Source organism: Canis aureus, chromosome 27 (assembly GCF_053574225.1).
Source record: "Canis aureus isolate CA01 chromosome 27, VMU_Caureus_v.1.0, whole genome shotgun sequence".
In the NCBI taxonomy this organism is placed as follows: Eukaryota; Metazoa; Chordata; class Mammalia; order Carnivora; family Canidae; genus Canis; species Canis aureus.
Genome location: NC_135637.1, coordinates 23626834 through 23643612, shown reverse-complemented (window position 1 = coordinate 23643612; position 16779 = coordinate 23626834). Strand labels below are relative to the sequence as shown.

At 46.0% G+C, this 16779-nt stretch overlaps 1 protein-coding gene across 8 annotated transcripts in view; it reads right to left on the bottom strand.

The window, feature by feature from the left end:
- Nucleotides 1–7502: 7502 nt before the first annotated feature.
- The window catches only part of SEZ6L (seizure related 6 homolog like), a 188992-nt gene continuing 179715 nt past the window's right edge, over nt 7503–16779 (bottom strand). For 4 of the 8 annotated variants that reach the window (XM_077874113.1, XM_077874118.1, XM_077874116.1 and 1 more), the window contains 3 exons: nt 15294–15408; nt 12743–12845; nt 7503–10806 (listed from right to left, as the gene is read on the bottom strand). In XM_077874113.1, coding sequence (XP_077730239.1) covers nt 10777–10806; nt 12743–12845; nt 15294–15408 — 248 coding nt within the window. In that variant the 3' untranslated portion in view covers nt 7503–10776. The remainder of the gene's footprint in view (nt 10807–12742; nt 12846–15293; nt 15409–16779) is intronic. The other 4 variants (XM_077874114.1, XM_077874119.1, XM_077874117.1 and 1 more) reach the window with 2 other exon arrangements.

The window sequence follows — 16779 nt, the reverse complement described above, 5'->3', positions numbered from 1 at the left end:
ATCCAGTGCCCGAAGGTCTGCCCCTCCCCCTGCTCATGCTCTCTCTTTCTCTCTCTCTAACAAATAAAATCTTTAAAAGAAGCAAAAACGTTACAAGGGAAATAAATATGCTGCATCTGAGAACAACCTGGAAGTCTCCACTCTACGCTTCCCGTTACCCCTGTCTTCTAAAAAGGGTGAGGACCAAGGAAGGTTGGAAGACAGGGAAATGAAAAGGTACACATTGCTTTTTATAGAAGGAGGTATTGTCAGTAGATAAAACGCCGTTAAATTTGAATTTTGCATAAAGGAGGAACACATTTTAGCATAAGGAATGTGAGACCTCTGGGACAGTGATGAGTACAGAGGATTTTAAAGAAGTTTCCCTAGGTGCCGTGCTTGGTAACATACCTCCCACTCAGTCCCTGTGAGACAACATTAGTACAAATTAGATGCTTTTAAAGTCTTCTGTGGATAGGGTGGCTCAGTGGTTGAGCGTTTGCCTTTGGCTCAGGGTGTGATTCTGGAGTCCTGGGATCGAGTCCTGCATTGGGCTCCCTACATGGAGCCTGCCCCCCTCTCTCTCATGAATAAATAAATAAAATCTTAAAAAAATCTTCTGTGGACATGGCATGATGCCCCCTCCAGTTGAGGGAGATGCTCAGGTTCAAGGCAACCCCACTTTTCTGCCAGCAATACACTTGGCCTGGGCTTTTGTCGTAGCCAATGATGAAAAAACAATGATGTTGGGTCTCTTTTTCTGGCCTGGAGGAAGGGCAGCCCACTCGTTTTCAAAATCGAATTCTGTGGTATCAGAAACAATCCATTTCATCAGATGATTTTGTCCAAAGACCATAAACCCAGTGAGCGAGGGAAGCGTGTTACCTTTAGGATGCCAGAAGCCTGCAGATGCGCCATGCCGAGGCTGCCATCTGGTGGCGTACGGGGACCCAGCGCTCCAGGCACCCTGACCACACCGGGCCTTCCCTGTTGGTTGATGGTCATTCCTTCAACAGATGCTTGAGTGCCTGCCCACTATGTGCCAGCAACAGTGCCGCCAGCAGGAGGAATGGCATGCTTTCAGAATGGTCACTTTTCATTTTGGTGCAAATACCGACTTCTACTACTGGCAGTGCAAGGAAACAAAATAGATCTTTGAAACATGTAAGCCATGAAATTCATGTTGAAACCAGTTTCTCTACCCTCTGCTGTCTTTTAGTGCAAAGAATTAGTAAATCTTGGGTGGAATCATAACCTGGAGAGAGAGGACGGGGGGGGGGGGAGAGATTGAGAGAGAGGAGAGGAGGAGGAAGGGCGAGAAACTTGGAATGGGAGGTAGATAAAGGCGCAAAATCTGAAAAGTTGGTAGGACTTCCCAGAGAGTGGCATTCATGCCTTATCTTTATTTTTAGGTCCCACTTTGATGAACTGTTTACTCTGTCTGTTCTGTTGCAGAACACCGAGAGCCATCACTTACATTTCACAATTTACGGAGCTGGTTTCATGAATTATGTTTTATGCTTGTGTTGGGTGGGATGATGTTGGCAGCATGCATCGGAGGACCAGGGGTTCCTGTCCCCACCCCTCATTCTTACTGTGTTGCTTTTGTTCTCACGCTGGACACTTCCATTGCAAAATGGCCATGAGAGTCATGAGGCATCAGAACTGGGTTCGAGGTGTGGGGAAGGGGGGCTGGTGCTGTAGCAGCTGGCTCTGTCCCCTTTTATCAGGAAAGCAGTTCCTGGGGGGCCTGAGTGGCTCAGTCGGTTAAGCGTCTGCCTTAGCTCAGGTCATAGTCCTGGGGTCCTGGGATCGAGCCCCACGTGGTGCTCCCTGCTCAGCGGGGAGTCTACATCTCCCTCTCCCTCTGCAGCTCCCCCTGCTCATGCTCTCTCTCTCTCTCAAATAAATAAATAGAATCTTAAAAAAAAAAGGAAAGCAGCTCCTTAGAGCATTTCCTACCACACACACACACACACACACACACACACACACACACACCCCAAGCAACTTCTGCCAAGGCTTATTGATCAAATGGGGCTAGAAGATCAACCCTAGAAAGCAAGGGAGGATGGGAAGATGGGTAACAGAATGGCCCTAATTGAAACTGGCCATGACCCATTGTTTGAGGACGGATTCATTGTTGCTCTGAGCAATATTGGGGTTCTGTTAGCAAATAGCAGGGAAGCAGGTGTTGGATGGGTACTTGTCAGTGTCTGCCCCAACATCCTATCACATGTAGGAAAGACAGTAACGTCTGCTCCTTCTTTTATGTAGAGATGTAGAGGCCTCATTACAGATTGAGCCAAAATTCACACGCAGAGGCTCAGCTCTTAACCACCACTGAACCCAGACAAACATCTGCTGGCATAAAAGCCAAACAAACCAGAGTCCCGTGGATGACCTGAGCAAAGGGCCTGCATTGGTTCTGGGTGCCCTGGGAGGAGGCAGTGTTATGGGGCTGGCCTTCCGTCCTTCCTACCCTGGACCTCCAGCAGGAGCCACACCTCCTGCACCCCATTTCCTTGGGTACCAGCTGTGTGGACTTGGGCAAGGGATGGCCTCTCAGATGCCACATCTGTGAAAGCAGAACAGTAATAGTATCCTTACTTGCAGCCATGAATGAAATACTACAGCACATCAGGTAACTGGAAAATTCTTAAACTAATCTCAAATGAAAGTATATTTAACATGTAGAAAACATAGCAAAAAACCCCCTAGCAAGTGGCCAGTGAACGCCAGCTACTATGATTACTATTATTTCCATATTATCCAGGCAGGGGTTTGGTCAGTTCTTTCTGGCGCTGGCTCCTGGCCCAGGGTTGTCCCTCCTGCTGTTGGTCTGAAGCATTTCTGTCAGTGAGGGTGGCCTCTGGTCTCAGGGGTGTTCTGTGTCTCCACTATTGTCCTCTATTTGTAGGGCAGCGAGGTCCCGAAACAGAATCTTGGTTCTGAAGTCACCCTAGATGCTCTCTGACCTTTCCCTCTTGTCTTCCTTCTCTGCCCCGTCTGTCCTTCCTTGGGATCTCCATTCCAGAATGGATTGGGTGACAAGCCCATGAGTGACAGCCCCACCCTAGTCCTTCCAGCCACCCCACACCCACTACAGAAGCTTCTCCCCAGGGGGACCGTTCAGAAGCCCACCCCTCTGTTTTATAATAGAAATGACTGGACAGGGCAGCCCTGATGGCTCAGCGGTTTAGCGCCGCATAATCCTGGAGACCCAGGATCGAGTCCCATATCGGCTCCCTGCATGGACCGTGCTTTTCCCTCTGCCTATGTCTCTGCCTCTCTCTCTCTGTGTCTCTCATGAATAAATAAATAAAATCTTAAAAAAAAAAAAGAAATTATCAGACAGCTTAGGGAAGGAGACTCTGGCAATCACCAGGATGCTTCCCCAGGCCTCACCTTCTCCATTTGCTGTGAGTTGTCCCCCGGAGAAATGGCCCCAATTTTGAGAATTAACCAGAATTTTGGATTGGATTCCCCAGGTGGCCACCAGAGGGAGCACTAAACACAGAAGTCCAGATGTGTCTCCCTCCTTCTTGCCTTGGAGATCTGCCCCAACCTGGCTCTCCAGCCACACCGCCATCCATCAAAGGTGCCAAGCTCCCATCATCCTCTGTCCACGTGCTCCCGACCCAAAACTTTTCCCAACATTTCTTTTTTTTTGGCTTTTATCTAGAGCTCTTTTATTTTTATTCCTTAATTTATTTTTATTTATTTATAATATTTTATTTAAATTCAATCTCCAAAAAAAAAAAAAATAAATTCAATCTCCAACATTCCTTTACCCCTCTTGTCATCCTTTATTTTTTAAAAATGTTTTATGTATGTATGTATGTATGTATGTATGTATTTATTTATTTATGGTGGTGTGGGGCAGGAGGGGAGAGAGAGGAAGAGGGAAAGGATCCCAAGCAGATTCCTTGATGAGCAGGGAGCCCACTGCAGGCCTCAATCCCATGATCCCGAGATCATGATCTGAGCCAAAACCAAGAGTCGATTGGTTGTCGATTGCTCAACCGACAGAGCCACCCAGGTGCTCCTCTATTTAATCCTTTAGATCCCAGTTTAAAATTATCCCCTTGCCTGCTCACCCCAATAATGACTCCACCTGGCATATCCCTGCACTATTCTTGGCGTGTATCATGTATCACCGCTTATGTTCATATATTTGTGCAGTTTGTTGATTTGGGTCTGTCTTCCCAATAGATTAGAAGATCCAAGCAGGCAAGGACCACGTCATCGTCTCCCCTGGCCCAGGACTGGCCACAGCAAACATGAAACAGGAGCTCATCTACAATCGCAAGCATACCCCGACTAGCAAACACTTGCAGGGTGCTGCTCTGAGTCCTTCATGTATATTAACTCATTGGATTCTCCAACAGCAGCCCTGTTGTCCTCATTTCATGGATGGGGGGGAGCAGAAGCAGTAGGGGGTTAAGTCCTTTGTTCAAGGTTACACAGTTAACCAGCATCAGAGATGAGCTATGAACCCAGACTCTTTGACTCCAGAATTGGCATCACACCACACTGCCTCTCATGGTATGCACGCTTTTTCTCCCTCTCATCATTTATGGCATATATATGTGTATATATATATATATATATATATAGTGAATTTCTAGCTATTCTCTCAATGATCCTATAATTGTTAATACGGTTTTTCCCGCAAACAGGAAAGGCCTGCCAAGTTTCAGGTAGTCTACAGCTCATGCAAAATGGTTGACTGGTTAATCAAATCAAAATGTGACACTTGTACTGTAAAAATACAATGAAATAGGAGCAAATTATTCATCAGATTCCAGTGTATGAGTTTTCTCTACTTGTTAAATACTATCCTATAAATTATGATTCTCTTGAGCTTCAATTTGAATAAACTCACTGCCAGGGAGGCCTCAGCAATTAAAACTGAACTGTTGATATGGTGACTTGAGAAGAATGACAGGAACATCTCTAGCTGGTTTGGATCTTTAGAAGGAGGTTCTTTTGAAGGCCACGTGGGATTGCACGCATTTCAATTCATCCTACAGTGACTATGTTCTTGGGTACAGAGGGATTGCCCCCAACTCTCCTGCCCTGCTCCCTGGCTTTGGCCTGACTTGTGAGTTCCATGAATGTCCTATGGGATGGAGCTGGGGAGTGGGCGCCAAATGGCTTTGTGGCTGGAACTTGGGATTCTCATGTGTCACCCATGCCACATGCAGTCATAGGAAAAAATTCCTTTTTTTAAAATTGGCTGTTTGTCTCCTCTTTCCTGCTATGGTGGCTTTCCTCATGTTTCTCTTGTGCTCTCAGAGATTAAAACTCAGGCATGACACTCTCTTCTGTCCCAAGAAGGGCTTACCTCCTTCTGGAATTTCATTAATTTGAGTATTTTTGTATCCCATATTTCTGATGTGTTTAAAATAAGCTATACTTATTTTAGCTTAGTCAAACTAAAAACTAAACTAAAAAACTAAAAACTAAAAAACTAGTCAAACTTGTTCTCACTGTTAGGGTGGAAGCAATGTTCCTTTGCACCTTTTCACTTTTGTTTTTTATTTTTAACTTCCATTTTATTTATTTATTTATTTATTTATTTATTTATTTATTTATTTATTTTAAAATTTATTTTAGAAAGGATGGGGGAGGGAGGAGCGGAGGGAGACAGAGAATCCCAAGCAGGCTCCACGCCCAGGGGGGAGCCCAATGCTGGGCTCCATCTCAAAACCCTGAGACCAGGACCTGAGCTGGAGTCAAGAGTCTGACCTTCAACCGACTGAGCCACCCAGGTGCCTCATGCACCTTTACATTGTAACTGGAAGATAAACATTCCAATAGCTGATTTTTGAAAGACTAAGTGGGATTCTGACCCACTTGCGGAAGTTTATCAACACCAGGCTCTAGAGGGAGATTACAATATGTTTTCAGTGATCTCTCACAACCAATAGTTACAAAACATAGTTGACTTTTCTACTCTTTTTTGGGTACTAAGTATTTTGTGACATCTTGGGTCAGAGGAGAGACAGTTGATGGATAGAACCATATTCTTTCCCTTACTCCTCACCTCTTGATCCTCTGCCCAGTCACTGGAGAGCAAGTTGAACTGGAAGAATTTGGAGACAGCAATTTTCAGCCACATTTTGGTCAGATTGCCTTCTTTTGGCTCTGTTAGTCTATTCGCCACCAGAATCTTTCTACTTTGGAAAAAAGAAATGTGGAAGCAGCTTTGGAAGTGAGTAGTGGGTAGAAGTTGGAGGGGTTTCGAGTTCCATGCTAGAGAAAGCCTACATTGCCTCCAATAAAATGTGAGTAAAAATACGTATGGTCGATGTCATTCTCATGAGCTCTCAGGCGGAAATGAGGAGCATGTTCTTGGAAACGGAAATAAAGGTGATCTTTCTGTTAAAGTGGCATAGAACTTGGCTGAGCTATGTTCTAGTATTTTATAGGAAGGTAGAAGTTGGGAGCAATGAGATTGATGGTTAGCTGTGGAGATGTCAAGCCCTGCTCCTGTTGGAGGAGTGGCTTGATTCCTCCTGATGTCTTACAGTCAAAATGCAGAAGGAGAAGGAAGGATAGAAGAAGGATTGCTATGCAAACGGGAGTGGGATTTTGAAGATTTGGCAAATTCTCTGTCTATCCATGTTGCAAAGAATGAGAAAGCTTGATCTGAAGAGAACAGTGAAGGGCTGAACAACCAGGCTGATGAAGACTTCACAGGGAAGACTCATGAATTATCCAGCCATCTCTGCAGAAGCCAGGAATACAGATGGGATGAGACCAAACGGGACAGGGAAAGTGGGATAGAGTGAAGGAAGGGCTGTGGCAGTTCTTGGATCCTACAGGATCCGCCCACACAGCTACTCAGCCATGGAAGTGCTATTCTTCAAGGAGAAGGAAGAAGGACCCTGGAGCTGATTCAGAGGTCATCACGGCGATCACTCCCACCGCTGGTCCAGGCGCAAGGCTGAATTATCCCTTTTTGCAATGGGGACATCCATCTTGTGCTTGTCCCATCATTGTATGGAAGGACATACTTTATTTAGCCCTATAGCTTCACAGCTAGAGGGGAATTTGCATTGGGGTGACCCATACCTGATTTCCATGATTTTTATTCTTTTTTCAAAATTTATTTATTTATTTGAGAAAGAGAGAGAGAGAGAGGAGGGGCAGAGGGAGAAGGCTCTCCACAGGCTAGGAGGAGAGCTCTCGCCAGGAGCTAAATGACCAGCACCCTGGTCTTGGACTTCCAACCTCCCACACTATGAGAAATAACCTTCTGTTGTTTAAACCTCACATCTATGGCACTTTGTCCTGGCAGCCCATGATACAGTGTGTCTGATGATGGCAGCTGTCCTGTCTTGTTCCAAACATTGCTCTGATGTTCCCGGAACCACTCCGAAGTTGGCAGCCTGTCTTGTCAATCAAAGTGTCAGCAGGTGCACCCCAACCTAGTCCCCAGACACCAGAAACACCCCTCTCCCCTTGATGCCATCCCAGGAATATCTTTGCAACAAAAACCCCATAGATTTGCCTCTTTTTCATTTGTTTTATTAGCATCAATATATACAAAGTGGAAAATGACTTAACTCCATTATTCTAGCTTAGAAAGTTTGTTTTGCTTTTTATTCTGTTTGGGGATAAAATGAAAATGAAAATGTCCCAGAAGAAAGCCTACCTTTGCGGATGCTAGACAACTCCATAATATCTGACCTGGAATGACGCTCCCCTCCATGACTTCGCAAGGGCATAGGAAAGTCATACCCTTTGGATTTACCCCAAAGAAAGGTCATTTTTAGCCCAAGGCTCATGCTCAGCCTAAATCTACCCCTGTATTTGCCAAGTCACTTCCACTTATACAACCGTCCTAATCTTGTAGCCACTTTGCTTCCTGCCAGGCAGTTTCACAGTTTCCAAAGCTATCGGCCTGAGGTTCCGTAGGCTTTCCAGGGAGCTGGCTTCAAAAGATCATATTTAAAGCATGTCTATGGAACTAAGTAAGGATGGTCCTCAAGTTGCGACCAGAATACTTATGTTGGCTAAATAATTCTACTCCTCCCTACCCCCTCCAAAAAAGCAAAAAGATGAGCTCCAAGCTGAAGAGGATCGAGAGTGTGCATTTTTAAAGCACAGAGCGGTAGCTGACAGATACAGCTTATATGAATTAGCATGTAATACACACCATCACATGCATTCTTTGAAGCTCGAAATCTCTGTAAACGTATTTCCCCACTGTTTTAAAAACAAAGAGTGGCTTGTAGGAAGGTTCAGTTGGGTTCTCGAGTTGCTCAAGATTGTATCCTGTTCAAAAATATTTAATCCCAATGGGTTTTAACATTGATCTTATAAAAACAGACACGTATGAGCTGAAATGAGATGCCCGGTATGTTTTTTGGCACTATTATCATGTTTTTACCTTTACATATTACAAATACACATTCAGATATCCTAAAAAGAAAAACAGACACCAATCTGTCTTTTCAATCACACTGTACATTGCCAAGCTCACACGATCCATCTTTAGGCGAAAATAAACTTTTAAAACATGTTATAGGTGCTGTACTACTAAGACAAAACAAAGACATTGGAATCTTAAAAAAAAACAAAACAAAAAACAAAAAATAAAAAAAACAAAACCAAACAAACCCCAAAACAAAATGCCTTTTCTATCCCTCGAACAGCCAATAAGGATTCTTGGGCTGTGGCCTGGCCACTTTTAGGGAATAGGGTTAGAATAAAGATTTCATATTTTGTCAGTTTTGACGAAAGGCAAATGTTTAGTCTGCACGTAACCATAGCATGTTCTAAAATTAAGCATCATTAATTAGAGTTCTTCATTCCACATGACTCGGGGTTAGGGTTAGAATAAGCATCAAATAGAAATAAAAGCAAAGACTGGATTCTGCTTTGAAAAAAAAAGTTATATTATTTGCATTGTTGGACCTTCTCTAAACATGACTTTGCTTACTAATGGTCTGGAACGATTCTCTTCTGGGTTCTTTTTGGTTTTGTTTTGTTTTGCATAAAATGGGGTGGGTTTTGGGTGGCTGGAAAGCAGCCTTCAATTATCTCTTGCTGTGCATCAGGAATGCGTGCCATAAGGATCATATAAACAGGATTCTTTTCTGGCAGAAGGAAAGTATTGGGGCTCAGATCCCTCAAGACTGAAGTCTGAACTTCTGGCCAGGGGGAGGCTCTATGTGTGTCAAAGCCAACTGCCCTACCCTCCAGAGCTGCCTAGACAAGCTACCAAAATATGGACTCCCAGACATTCTCTCCATGGCATGGCTGCCAGAGAGGTCTTTTCTTGTTTGAAAATCAGCCAATGTCAAATAATTCTAGAGAGCCTGGGAGAGTGCCAAAGTGGGATGCAGAAGCACTAACCCTGCCTTCTCTGAGTCACCGGCCATCACTAGGGAGGTGACGGACCCAGGGAGGCAAATTTACTTTATGTGTGCTATTCCTTCCATGTATCCTCAACTCCTGCCTTTTCTTTCTACCTGTATTTAGAGAAGAATGTTCCTGAGAGCCACACACTCACCAGTCCCTCTGGGCTGGAGTGAAAGGACCCTGATAAAATCTGAGGATGCACATGGGATTAAGGAGGTTTATGACTTCCCTTCTGCCCTGAAACTCCTCCTTCTGTTCTCCCTGGGGTTCGAATTGTATGATGAGGACTGTGTAGTGGCTTTAAACCTACCTGTTCCCCACTCCTCTGCCCTTCCATGGTCAGCATGCACGCCAATGTGCAACATCTGGACAGAACTTCAGAGGACAGAAAAGCAGTTTCTTCTCATAGGACCCTCCCTTCTGAAATGCTTGATCGCAAAAATATTCTGACACCTTTTAGTGAAATGGTGCACGTGAGTCTCCCTTATTTTGAGGGCTCAGGTGTTTCAGTGCTCCAGGAAGACAAACCGAGCTCATCTCTGGATTTCAGGGCATGGCACCTCCCCCCCCGCCCAACACCAACCCTTGTAACTACGCAGGTGAAGCTCCCCGTGAGGATCTACTGTCACAGCTTGAGGGTGGCCTTGCTGAACAGAGCGATCAATTCTGGCCCTTGTAGCATCAATTACCTTCCCTTTCATTGTTGATGGCGTGTCAAAGGAAAGAACATTTTATTAACTTGATCCCCTGACTCGGTGTTTTCCCTCACCCTGCACTTCATCTGAGTTCTCCAACCTCTCATCTACACTGAAACATTTTGTGAGTCTGCCAGCATCCAGCGAGGCCAGGGTGGCAGATGAGCAAGCTCCTGGAGGGAGGGAGGGTATGGGGCAAGACCTGCCACAAGCTGAGAGCATTGGAAGAGCAAACCCGGGATTGGTTTTGGAGCAGACCTGTTCAAACTGAAGTCCGACCCAAGTCACTCCATCAAGAAATACCCTTTCCAACCTAATCTTGGGGCTTGGATTTGTCCTAAAAGCACCATGGGCATGGATCCCAAATGCGTGCAATTTGGTGCAGCCATAGCATGGCACGGCTGATGGAGAAACCCAGTTGCTCTTGTTTTTTTTTTCCCTTTGCTGCCATGTTGGTCATTTTGCAGGTCTTCCACCTGCCCTCAGAAATGAGACGGTCACACGGATTTGGCCACAGCTGCAACACCTCCAACCACACCTATTTTTGATTTTAAATATAATAAATACAGCGAAGAAAACAGCGAATCTTCAATAAAGAGTCTAAAGAAAAGACGGACAACATTCTGGGGTTTCAATCAAATGCCATGTGGTCTCTGGATGAATTTCTCGAGGAGGTTGTAGTTGAGTTCCTATCTGTGAGTTCCCCTCTCAAGCGTAGCTCTCTTTAAATGGAAACTTCATACTCCCTGGTTTCCTGCAAGAGACAGAAGCACAGATGGAGTCAGCCCTTGGGTGGTGGAGCCACAGGCAGAGCGTGGCTTGATAGCCGGTAGTCCCTGTGAGGAGGTGAAGAATGTGGAGAGCAGAGCAGAGTCACCTGGCCAACAACGTGCCAATCCCAGATGTGTGAGTGAGAACGGCCGAGCCAGGGCCATCCCCCAGCTGCAGCTGGCTGAAAACACCACCCCACAGACTTTTGAGCAAATTGCCCCTTGTTGCTATGAGTGACTGAGTTTCAGAATTATTTGTTACTCAGCTTTATCATAGTGCTGGGTAACTGACACATTATACTAATAAGTAGTAATAAGATCTAGTTTCTTAAAACAGGGGGTCATAGGGGAAGGGAGGGAAAAAGAAAATAAGACAAAATCAGAGAGAGAGAGACGAATCATAAGAGACTCTTAGGAAACAAACAGGGGTGCTGGAGGGGAGTTAAGGGGGGATGGGTAACTGGGTGATGGGTATTAAGGAGAGCACTTGATGTACTGAGCACTGGGTACTATATGCAACTGATGAATTACTGAACTCTACATCTGAAACTAATGATACACTGTATGTTAACTAATTGAATTTAAATAAAAGAAGTTAAAAAAGAGATGTAGTTTCTGAAGTGCTCTTTTTTTTTTTTTTTTTAATCAGCTTCACCTTCTTTTCAGATTTGGAAACACAGTATACAGAATATAAAATAACATACGATGTCTTCTTAGCGGTGCCATATCTAAAATGACCACGACATGTGGGTGGCAACCACTTCATTTTCTCCAATATTCATCAAGGGTGAATAATATTCTCCAGGCCTCCAAGTTAGAGGAACAGGGAGATATAAGAAGGCAGAGGCTTGGCCCCAGAAGAGGTCATTGTCACATGCTTTAGTGGAGGTCTACTGTTGCTGCTGGGTCAGCACAAGTAAGTAAGCGTATCAATGGTGGATGGGAATGTGGAGGGAAGACTCGAAGGTAGCGCCCCCCTCCCCCGCCCGCTCTCACCTCCTGGTGATTACCTTCTTGCATGATCCCCTTTCCAAAAGTGTGGGGAGGATCCCAAATGTGCTAGGATGTCTTGGCCATGTGTCTTAGTGCCCTGACCAAATTTTTCATGGTCCTTAAACTGATGATTTGTTATAACCATCCCACTGGCATATTTGTTTGAGGTTCAAGGGAGGCGGGTAATAGAATGACTAACGGCATCAGTTTGAATTTGTATCCTGGCTCCAGGCTGTGCTTTAGGCTGCACAGCCTTGGCTGAATCATTTTTTTCGTCTCTCTGACCCTCAGTATCGTCATCAGTCAATCAGCAGTAACTGCAGAACGTATGACGGAGTTGCAGGGATTCAGGGAACTTCTGGGTTTAAGATGCCCAGCTCGTGGTACATTTTCTTGTTATCATTACTCAGCTCTGTCTCCTTTGGAAGACTATAAGCTCATTAATGGCTGGACCAGTCTGTCTGGTTCACGACTGCGTCTCTGGGTAGCTCAACACGAAGTCTGCACCTGAGTGTGTTGGAATGTTACGTGCTGCCGTTCAATACAGAGTGGAGTTCAGTCATCTGGGGGATGCCACCCACTGCCACCAGCCTCTCGGGGGGGGGGTGCGAGTTCTGGCCCATATCGGCTGTCTCTCCTTGGGTCTTTCTTTGGTGCAGCCCCTTCTTTCTGTGATCGTTCTGCCCAGAGTGATTGGTCATCCAGGCTTGTCATGGGCAAGCAGAGAGACCTGGGTTCCTCCAGCGGTTACCCCCCCAGCGGTCATGGTGGGGATGGGACAGGACCACTGGCCATGCCTTTCTGCCAGGGGCATTGTGAGCAAGAGGAAAGGAAACTTTCAGTTTTGATGTCAGTGCATTCAGAGCAGACAGAGAGGGAGGCACTGGATGGGCGGGTGGGGGGCATGGAGAAAAGAGACCAACTCACCCCTGTCTCATAAATGGGGTTGTCAAACTCGGTTTCCACGGTGATCTGGCTGTAGGGGTGTGAGTACATCAGAGGCAGGCGGAGGCTGGAGTAATAGCGACATCTGGAGAAGGGAGAGCAAAGGAGAGAGGAGTCACTAGTCCCAGAGCGGGAGACATCATGCAACACCTAAGAGGAACAGCTGGTCGGGGCCCCTTACACAAATGCCAAGGAGCGGTGTGGGAACAGCCTCTCATGGTGAGGATCCACATTGATAAGCTCTGAAATCATGACTGCCCTCAACTTTTAAAAAACTTTTTATTTATTTATCCATGAGAGACACACAGAGAGAGGCAGAGATGCAGGCAGAGGGAGAAGCAGGCTCCCTGAGGGGAGCCCAATGTGGGACTCGATCCCGTGACCCCAGGATCTCCCTGGGCTGCAGGCAGATGCTCAACCACTGAGCCACCCAGGCGTCCCTGCCCTCAACTTCTAACCCAGTCACTGACAACTAAGGCCTCAGTACCTCCCTTACTGGGGAGGAGTGGAGCCCAGCTGGTTTTCACCTGGAAGGTGATTCGAGCCCCTCTTTCATGTAGGGTGACAACGGCAATAATGAGCATTTACTGAGCACCTACTATGTACTGTGTTGCCTCAGAGAATCCTTCTCTGACAACCTATTTAAAAAGTGGTTCTTCTATTACCATACCCTATCTCTCTCCTTCGTTATGCTCTTCAGTGTGTTATATATAATTTGTATATTTCTGGGGCTCCCAGGTGCCTCAGTGGTTGGGCATCTGTCTTTGGCTCAGGTCATGATCCTGTGGTCTTGGGATTGAGTCCTGTATCAGGCTCCCCGCAGAGAGCCTGCTTCTCCCACTGCCTGTGTCTCTGCCTCTCTCTGTGTGTCTCTCATGAATAAATAAATAAGATCTTTAAAAAAATGTGTATTTCTCCTGTCCCCCTACAATCTTGTGGGCTCCACAAAAAATGGAAAAAATGATATTGGGCAGATGCCTGCCTCAGGACCTTTGCACATACCGTTTATCTGCCTAGAATCCTCCTCTTCCAGGTATTTGCATAAGTTACTTGTTATTGGTTTTAAGTCCTTCCTCAGCTGTCATTTCCAGTGAGGAGTCCTCTTTGAAAGTTGATCACTACCTCTACTCCAGTTCCCTTTTGCTCTCTTCACAGCTTTCTTTTCCCCCTGCATTTACCACCTCCTAATGTACACAGTTAATCCTTGAACAGCACGGGTCTACTTATATTCAGGTGCAGGTTCACTTATATGTGGATATATACTACACTCCTGCAGGTGTATTTTCTCTTCCTCTTGATTTCCTTTTTCTTTTTTAAAAAAGATTTTATTTCTATATTAGAGAGAGAGAGAGCACAAGTCGAGGAGGGAGAGGCAGAGAGAGAGGGAGAAGCAGACTTCCCACTGAGCAGGGAGCCTGATGTGGGACTCAATCCCAGGACCCCAGGATCATGACTTGAGCTGAAGGCAGACAATTAACCAACTGAGCTACCCAGGCGCTCCCCCCCTTATGATTTTCTTAATAACAATCACTTTTCTTTAGCTTACTTCATTGTAAGAATATGGTATTGGGGTGCCTAGGTGGCTCAATCAGTTGAGTGTCTGACTCTTAATTTCGGCTCAGGTCATGATCTCAGGGTGTGGGGAGTCCGTGCTGGGCATGGGGCCTGCTGGGAATTCTCTCTCTCTCCCTCTGCCCCCATCCCCCCATGCTCACACTCTCTCTTGCTCTCAAAAAAAATATGGTATATAATACATGTAACACAAAAAATATATGTTAACTGACTGTTGATGTTATCGGTAAGCCTTTTGTCAATGGTAGGCTCTTGGTAGTGAAGTTTTCAGGGAGTCAAAAGTTAAATATGCAGATTTTCAACTCACTTGGTGTCTGTGCCCCTAACTCTTGTGTTGTTCAGGGATCAACTGTTACTTTTTGAACGTACTTTACTTGTCTATCTTCTTCCCATTAGAACCTGGGCCCCACATACCAATGATCTCCTTCTGCTTTGTTCACAGTGATGTTCCTAGAAACGTCCCCCGCCAAAAAACCTTCCCAGCACATAGTAGGTGTTCAATAATTGTGAATTTGAATGAATTAGTGAATATCCTAGCCATGGCTTACTATTTTCCTTCCTTACTGCTGGCAAGTTCCAGGATCCTCAACAGGCAGGACAATGTCCGGTATGTGTTAGATGGTCCACACTTTTGTGGAGTAAGTGAATGAATGAATGAATGAGTGAATGGAATCAATGTCAGTGTGTGCCTGGCAATGCAAAATGCTGTCTGTCCCACTAAACCACAGCTCCTTGAGCTCAGGGGTAGGGCCTGCTTATCTGCTGCTGCATCCTCAGCCCTCCTGCCTCGGAGGGGTGGGCGGTGCTCAGTAGGAGTATTTCTCCCAGAGCTGAGTTGAATCACATCATCTACAGGCACACCAATGCCAACAGCCCCAAGCTACAGATGGAGAGCCTGTCTCCCAGTGCACTGGCCATTGAGTGGATGGCAGCCCCCCACCCCTGCCCGGAAGCCCCCTACCTGGTGATATAAATGTAGGCTCCTCCCAGCAGTAAGGAGATGATGAGGACTGGGATGAAGATAGCCAGTGCCATATTTCCTCCTTCCAGCGATGTCTCTGCTGCCGCTTCTGCTACTGAACACAGAAGCCAGTGAAGCCCTCAGAGTCTCATGCCCTCAGGCCGCCTAGGTACCTGGCTCCCAGGTGAGCACCTGCCTTTCCAGTTCTGCACTCATCAAAGAGCTGGTTGGCATCAAAAGCCTTAGCTGTTGGGCAACCATCCCCAGAGGGGAGAAGAGGCAGAGAGTAGAGCAAATGGGACGGTTCTTTGCAGCGAAGCCCAGATCCATCCTTGGGTGGGGTGGTCATGGGCTACCAAGAATTACTCTTTGAACTCCTGGTGATACCATGCCCATTTGAGGGGGGTGTGGCTGCAGTTGAAATCTGGTTAAAATCCAATTCAAGGAGAGACTTGGAGAAAATGTCATATGTACTAACTGGAGAAGGCACATTTGTTCGATATTCCATGGGTAAGAGGGAGCTTGTTGCACCCAGACTGGCAGGTGCCTCCCAGAGCAGCTCTATCAGACCCTCCAGGAGAGGATGCTGCACCCCCCAATGACACCCCAACTCTGAAGACCCAGTTTTGATTCTCAGAGGCTATGGTCGCACCATCTTGGCTTCGCCCAGATCCTCCCACTGCCTCCCATTGGTTTGTGGAAATTGTAAGAACTATAATAGCTGTTGGGGGGTTCTGGAGGCATCTTCCCGGCGCAGCTTGAAGGGAGACCCTGCATCTCCTCCAGACATTCCTACTCAGGTTTTCTCTGCCATTTCTCCATGGCCACGGCCAGCAGAGCTCGGCTGTACGCCAATCTATAATCCATTAACTGCCACTCTATGGAGTCTGAAAAAATCGATGCTAACCCATGGCAAATGCATGAGCACAAAACATTACGCTGGCACTCATAATCTCTGAGCAACCTAGGCCTTTGAGACATTCTCATGGTTCATTGGTCTCCAAAAGGCAGCAAAGGGATGGCCTGAATAGACGCTAATGCCACGAAATGCCCCCTCTTTTCCCTGCAGAGTCGCTAATACACGCTCCTCCTCTGCGCTTACACTTGAGCCCTGGCTCTGCCTGTTGGTATTAAAATGTCATCGGTTGCAAAGGAGAGCAGCTAATGACACGTAATTCGCATAGCCCCACATTCAGAGTGAATGATTTATTGTCGGAAAGCTAAGTGACTCCAAAAATAATAATAAAAACTGCTTCATTGGTTATAACTTTTTAAAAATAAAAATGAAACAAAAATACATAAATATTTCATGACACCACAGCCTGGGCGAGTGGTTTGGTACCAAAGTGAATGGAGGTTATACAGAATGCGGAGTGTTTTATGTAGGGAAGGGGTGGCAAGGAAAAGGAAACACAAAATAAAAACCGAAACAAAATCCTGGCCAGCTTTTACTGTCTGTTCCCCATAAATAATTATCACCTGGGAG